The sequence below is a fragment of the Athene cunicularia genome (assembly GCF_003259725.1).
Source record: "Athene cunicularia isolate RWA chromosome 1 unlocalized genomic scaffold, athCun1 chr1_part2, whole genome shotgun sequence".
NCBI classification, from domain to species: domain Eukaryota; kingdom Metazoa; phylum Chordata; class Aves; order Strigiformes; family Strigidae; genus Athene; species Athene cunicularia.
In genome coordinates this window covers 28,174,491-28,181,904 of record NW_020799092.1, presented here as the reverse complement: position 1 = coordinate 28,181,904, position 7,414 = coordinate 28,174,491, and the positions used below count along the sequence as shown (strand labels likewise).

General features: G+C 50.1%; 1 protein-coding gene across 1 annotated transcript in view; it reads left to right on the top strand.

Moving 5' to 3' along the window:
- PARVG (parvin gamma) overlaps positions 1-7,414 on the top strand; it is a 25,292-nt gene that overhangs the window by 3,329 nt on the left and 14,549 nt on the right. Inside the window, exons 4-5 of the mRNA XM_026867854.1 lie at positions 4,420-4,521; positions 5,009-5,073. Coding sequence (XP_026723655.1) covers positions 4,443-4,521; positions 5,009-5,073 — 144 coding nt within the window. The 5' untranslated portion in view covers positions 4,420-4,442. The remainder of the gene's footprint in view (positions 1-4,419; positions 4,522-5,008; positions 5,074-7,414) is intronic.

Sequence of the window (7,414 nt, the reverse complement as noted above, 5' to 3'; positions counted from 1 at the left end):
CCAGCGCTTCCAAACGGGGCGGGGGGGTGCTGGAGAATTCCAGGAAAGGGGCGACCACGACGGTCACAGGTGCTCGGGGGGGGGTTGGAGGCTCAGCTGCGGGCTGTGCTCCCTCGGGTTTGGGAAGAGATGACTGCTGAGGGTGTAGGGTCGTAGTAACGCAGCGGTACCGCAGAGTAGTGAGGGGGTGACGTGAGGAGGGTGGCTTTGTGGGGCTGTTCTGTGTGTGGGGGGAGCCGGGGGGTCAGAGCAAGTGGCGGGTAGAGCCACGGCCGCCAGCTCCTCGCCACGGAACGGTGCCAGGTGGGTGTGTTCGAGGGGTGAATGGGAACCTCACGGGAAGTAAGTGTGCCTAAAATTAACCTGAATAAACCCTAAAATGCCAGGAGCCAGTTTTAATTTAGGAAAGCCGAGCTGCAGGCTGTTGAAGTGTTTTAGGGAAGTATCTGTATATGGTTGCTGGTTTGGGTTGGTTTATTTTTTCCTCCTAAGCTTCTGCTTCTGGGCGCTGTAAGGGAACTAGATACTAGGTAAGCTAGTCTTACCCAGTATAGCAATTTAACACTCCTGAGCAGGAAACACGGGGCTGAGGCCCGAGAGGATGTTGACTTACACTATTGCAAATTCTTACTTTCAGGCCTTTCCTTATAGACTTGGAAATTTTAAAGAGTGGCTCCTGAAGTTCGTGCCCCTTAGCCAGAGACAGGATGCGCAGGCAGGACACATCACTTTGTGTAAATACTCGGAGAAGGAAGAGATGCACAAGCTGAGTATTGCAGCCAAACCGAGTGCAGGCTGTGGGTTACACAGACGATTGCAGAAGACCTATGAGCAGGACTTCCCCGGCGTAACAGCTGTCAGAAACCTAATTTAAGAGTACGTTATCTGTAGGTCGCTCTGTATTAATTAACTTTTCTCTCTCGGTTCATTCCATCTGGGCAGGCTCATCTCAGGTAGTTCAGTTGTTCCTCGGGCACTGAATGACTCGATTTCTCGTATCTTATTTTACCAAACACCTTTTCAGAGACAGAGTTCAGTTTTGCAGCCACTGTAATGAAACTAAATCTCTCGTGACCCTTCTCCCTAGTGGCTTGCTGGGAATTTTGTACCTCATTTGTTTTACCAGACTGATGTGCAAAAGCATCGAATTGCTGTCTTCTACCAATATCCTTGGCTTGTCAAAATTGGTGTTAGAACGCGTGTTCGTAATGCGCTTTGACCGGGGGCTTTCGTAAACCTGAGGGCGAGCCTGCAGGGCAGCACCACGCTGCTTGGCCTGTAAAGCTGTTGAGCAGAGAAATGTCACTTTGAAAATCTTCTGTGGGCAGCGTGTGGCAGCATTTTCAGCAGCTGCCTTTGCCCGCCGTGCTTGGAGCTCTGGGTCCTCACAGCGTCCCGCTTCAGGCTCCCGCGGTCGCAGCTGAGGCACAGCGCGGCTGACGGCACGGGGCAGGTACCTGGAGGAGGCAAGCCAGGCCTAGACCCTCGCTTAAATCCCCCGGATTGCTCTTTCAAGGTGCCGTGTCCACCTACCACGGGGCTCCTGACATGGTCATCTGGGGTGGACAGGAGTCCTCTCCCCTGACCCCCCCCCCAGGGCATCTCGCTTTCTGTTAAAGGGCAAGGCGAGTCAGCCTCACCTCTCCTACGGCGGCCCCGCGGCACTGAACTTCAGAGACAAGGTGTGACCATAAATCCGACCTCCAAAGAACCCCTTAAGCCTTAGTCTGGACTTTGGGAAGGCAGGCGTCTGGACTGTGCGGGGGGTCACTCCACCTGACGTGCATGCCGAAAGAGAAAAGCACACTTCTGATGTACAGGACAAGAAATGGATATTCCTGTCATTGCCAAGAAGCACACACCTATTTCCAGAGGATCTAATGCATATGTTAATACATTGAGTAAGTACTAAAATCTGGGGCAGGGTCTCTGAGGGGGTTGGTGCTCTGTGGTGGGCCCTAGTGGTTGCTGAAGAGGTGTCTCTTGTCCTTCCCACGAACTCTGAGGTTTTTTCATATAAGGCCTCGTCTTGGCTCATTGCTCTGCCGGTGAAGTTTCTCAGCTTTCTTATCTTTGGCCGCCACAGGTGCCTGTTGGTTTCTCTGCCCTCCCAGGGTTGTCCCCATCACAGCGGCAAAGGTGACGTCCTTGGGTGCGTTCTCGTCTGAGCCCCCCAGCCGTTAGCACCAACTGCTTGTGGGCAGCACCGGGAGAGCGTTCCCCGTCCCGAGCAGGTCACACCCCCACCCAGAGAGCAGAGCAGCAGCCTGTCCCACGGGGCCCTGCGGCCAGCAGCGGGTGCCATCTCATGGTTCAAAGGAGGATAAAAACTCTTCCTGGTCGTCGTATTGTGGTCTCCTCTGCTCTGGCTTTCACAGAGTTTAGGACTGTTGGAAAAGCTGAGCTCTCTTACTCGTGGTAGTACAGCTGCTGCCGTGACACAAACCACGTGCTGCCGGGATTGTCCAGGGCTCGGAGCTGTGATCCTCCCGTGGGTCCCTTCACCTCTGCACACAGCCATTTATTCACGTAGTCGCTGTATAGAACTCTGGTTTCTTGCGCTGAAAACAACATACTCATTTATCGCATGATGCGGACCAGGCCCAAGGAGTGGTGGTGAAGGGGGTTGGGGGCCGGTCACGAGTGGTGACCCCAGGGCTGGGTGTTGCGGCCGCTCCTGTTTAACATCTTTATTGATGCTCTAGATGAGAGGAAGGCCAGTGGCATCCTGGCTTGTGTCAGCACTGCGTGGCCAGCAGGGACAGGGAAGGGATCTGAGCCCTGGGCTTGGCACTGGGGAGGCCGCCCCTCGATTCCTGGGTTCAGTTTTGGGCCCCTCACTACAAGAAAGACACTGAGGTGCTGAAGTGCATCCAAAGAGCAACAAAGCTGGTGCAGGGTCTAGAGAACAAATTGTGTGAGGAGCAGCTGAGGGAACTGGGGCGGTTCAGACTGGAAGGCACTTGAGAGACATTATCACTCTACAACTGTGAGAAAGGGGGTTGTAGTGAGGTGGGTGTTGGTCTCTCCTCCCAAGTAACAGCCACAAATTGCACCCGGGGAGTTTTAGGTTGGGTATTAGCAAAAATGTCTTCGTGAAAAGGCTTGTCAAGCCTTGGAACAGCTGCCCAGGGAAGCGGTGGAGTCCCCATCCCTGGGGGTGTTTCAGAGATGTGTGGATGTGGACAGGGTTTGGTGGTGGACTTGGCAGTGTGAGGTTGGCAGTTGGACTTGACCATCTTAAAGGTCTTTTCCAGGCTAAAGGATTCTGTGATTCTATAACACAGTTTGCAAACAGACTACTCAGATGCCACTGTCTAACTTTTTACTGAGTTTTGGTCTTTGCCAAGCTAAAGCATCCTGGGGGGTTTTTAGTCTTGTGGACCTGACTGAAGAACGTGAGCATTAAGATTGCAAAAGCAGGCACTAAAACCCGAACACTTCCTGCCACGTAAGCTGCCTGTAGAGCCTGGCTCTGTCTGTGTGGGCCGTGTCGGCAGCTGACACAGCCTTACGCACCCCTGGTTAAAGAATCTGAGTCCTCTGCGCTTGCCCCGTGGTTCGAGTCGCGGTGTCTCGAAGGGTGCGAGAGCTCAGCACCGGCCCCGTACTCACAGACGGCTGCTGGTGGAGAGAGGGGCTTGAGCTGGCTCCCTGGTAGGGCAGCACGTGTACGTGGCTGCTCAGCCCCCCCCAGCTCCGACAGCCCCCGTCCTTTCTCTGACTTCTTCTGTGCCCCCCCACAGCTCCCAGCTGGTTTGGAGAACCTTGCCCGTGGTTGTGTGTGCGTTCACAAGGTGTTTTCCCCACTCTGTTGTGTGTTGTCGTTCGAGGACGTCTGGGCTGGGAAGGACAGTCGTTCTCCGATCTGTGTTTAAAATAAAAAAGCCTTTGAGAAGGCTGGTGACTTAATCTGACGTGAAGATGGGATTGTCTACCCAGAAACCCGCCGTCGTTTCCCCACAGCTATTCCAGCTGGTTTAATAAAGGAAGCCGCTTGTAATTCTAAGCCTGTCTCATTAATTTAGCTATCATAGTCTTGATTTAATACTCCAGTATTGGTCATTTTTATGGCAGGTATCCATTGATACCTAGGAACTGAAAGCTTTTCATTTCAGTTGGAATAGGATTTTACTAATTAATTCAGATGAAACAGAACTAGATGGAAATAAGGCAAGTTTTAGTACCTCAGGGCTTTTTTCTTATATTTTGATGATTAACAGAAAAAAGGAAAGTTCTTTTTAACTTCTTTTTCTTTACACACATTTAAATACGTTTGCAGATTTTTTTTTAAGAGCAATCAACCACTCATGAAACAATAACTGAAAAAAAACCCTTCACTTCATTTTCTTCTAAGCACTAATTTTGATCTTTACATGCCTTTACTCATGTTCCTTTTCCCCCCATGTTTTTTACCAGTTTACCAGGAGTGAGAAAAGACAATGGAGCCGGACATTTTAAATGCATTTACCCAGCCTGCTGCACTTAATCAATTCCTAGCTGAGAATGTCATCGCTCAAGGTATGTACTTTATCAACCAGGACAGAAAAAGGTCCAAAGAACAACCCGAGGAACCAAGCAGAAAATGTGCAGTACAAATTAACTGTACAGTTTTCAGCGGCAATCCCATGGATTTGTCAGCAATGAGTAAGGTCTCTGTGTGTGCAGTTTGGCTGCTGACTCTCTAGGGGCAGATCGTGAAGAAGCACCACAAATTCTAGGTGATTCTTCAACTAAAATTCACATTTCACACATAAGGATCTGACCAAGGTTGTTCTCTCCTTTCCAGAATTGTCCGTCTAGGTCTTACTGATTTGAATTACACTGAAGCATGATTTCCAACAGCAGTCTTAATAGTCTGATAGACCAGTGTCTTGCTCATGAGGAATCAGTTAAAATTAAAAATGACAGTGTTTCTACATACGGCAGTCAGTGATGTTGTGTAATATTAAAATTACAGCAGATTTTACTGAGAACTGTAATGGATCTTGTTTGCTTCCTTTCATAGGTGAGAAGAAGAAACTTATAAAACCGACCTCAAGCAACAATCCCAAATTGGAAGAATTAAAACTGGTACCATTTATTTTATTATATCGTTTAACCCTCTCCTCAAGTTGTTTTCGCCTGTTGTGTTGATGCTCAGCCCTGTAGGTTCCCCAGCCCTTTGGCCTCAGCCCCCCCAGGGATGGGGGCGAGCTCTGCTTTTGGCACTTGGGCTCCACACAACTAAACCAGAGCTTTTGCTTAAGCATGGATGGCTGGAGGGGTACACGGCCAAGCTGCAGATGCCTTCGTCACCCAAGAGTGGCCACTGCTGTTGTGTAAAGTGGAGCGTAGATTTAAAAACTTGAGTTTTTTCTTATAGGATACCTCTTGTGACTTGGGACGTGTGGATTAGCCACACCACAAGTACCCAGCTGCCACCTCATTGTAACGCTGCAGCACTGAGGATCCAGCTGGAACAACAGAGCAAGCTCACGTGGGATGTGCTGTGACTAAAGAGGGGCGTTCGGATGTGTGCAGCTTTGCTGCCCTGATCCCGTGCTAGCGAGTTTTGGGGTTGCTGGGGGGGTTTGGCAGCCCCCTGTGCCGTGGCACTGGCCTGATGCAGCCCGACAAGTCACCAGGAATTCAGGAGAAAAGCTTTCAGGTTGTTGTATGGGACACTGTCTGCTTGAGGTAACTGTGTCACAGGCAGGTACTTTATTTCCAAGTAATTTTGAAAATCTCCCCTGTGTGTTCAGTCACCGTGTTCCTCCAGTGGCACAGCCCGGGGGAAGGCGAGCAGACTCAAATTTCCTGTAAGAAAAGTGGCACGTCTCTTATGAGACCAGCACTTCTCGTGCTACAGAAGTCCTGAAATTGTTATAAATATTACCAAAACCAGCTTAGGCTGTGTGCTGGTGTGTGTATTACACGGCATTCATAAAGCCATAAATATGTGCATTTCTATATTACATTTCCTTAAACCTTCACGCGCATTTGATCAGAAAGATTTAATTTTTGTGTCAGGCTTTCACAATGTTTTTATACAAAAGAGAAGATCTGAAAGGTGGTGCTGCAAAATGCAATTATGTTGTCTACAGAGACGCTGAATCTGTTCTTCCCAGACTGCCAAAATTGAAGAGCTTTCCTCAGTTTATGAAGATTTCTGTGAGCTTCAGTGCTTAATCCGTTTCCCATTAGAGACTCCTGAGACAACGTTCTTCACTGTCTAATTTCTTTTCTTTGGATGATGGGGAGGTGGAAATTGGATCCCAAAGGAGGCCACCGATCACCTTCTTAATCTAAAGAGCTCAGGGCTCCTCTGGAGGAGAGATGGGATGGAGAGGGAGACAGGGAGAAGGGAAGCAAAGAAACTCACTTGGGAGAGAGTCTCTGTTCCACTGCATTTTCATTTTGAGGTGGCTTTGGGGAACTGAGGAATGTGACATGGCTCGCTGTAGTTGCTATAAATATCGTACTGCATGTAAAATAGAGCATGGTTACATCTGGAAGTCAGGAGCAGACTTCTCCTTTCCCTGTTTACTCATTTTTAGAGAGGTTGTCCTGCTCTGCAGCTGAGTGGGGCCCCAGCAACTGGCCTGAAAGCGGAGTTGTGTGAGCTGCGGGCTGAGGATGCGGCTGTTGGGAGCCGGGATCACACCCCAGCCTCAGCCGTCCTTTCCGCTCTTCAGCCTCCCCTGGGCTCTGCGGGTGTGTCTGGGGCACCGCTCTACTCCTCACGCACCTGAAGCATCACCGGGTCTTAACCTGGAGGCGTTAGGTGAGGAGCACAGCTTCTGCCCTCGAAAAGGATTTTTGCTTCATAGCCGAGGAGGTACATTACAGACACTGACAGATTCTCAGCTCAGGCAGCTGCTGGCACCAGGCGTTTTTGTTTCTCGTGCGGTTTCAAGCATCTCGGAGATTTTTTGGGGGTTTTTTTTTTTTTTTTTTTTTTTGAAACTGCTTTTTACATTTTAGCTAATGTTGGCTAACTCACAGGGATCTGGTATGAATTTTCCCCTCTGTTTACAGCGAGTGAGGAGGATATTATCCACACAATAAACTCCAGACCCTCACTTGTAGCAATAACAGGCGATACCCATCCCTCTTCTGAGAGGTTCTTGTTAACAGCCACCTGGGGCTACTGCTCTTCAGTTCTGCTTCAGCAGGTCGCCTTCCCTTGCTGTCAGCATACGTGGATAAAACACACGCTTGGGCGAGTGCTGAGGAGCTCTTCTGGCCTCCTGTGCAGAAGCAGGGGGCTGCGGGGCCAAGGGGACGTGGTTCCTTTGCAGCTGTAGCCAGCCCTTGGCTTCCTGAGCAGCTTCCCCTTGCAAAGGCAGGAAGGACATTGGAACGGGCCATGGGAGGACTGCTGCCTGAGAAAGCAAAATAAACAGAACACTTCCCCCCCCCCCCCCCCCCC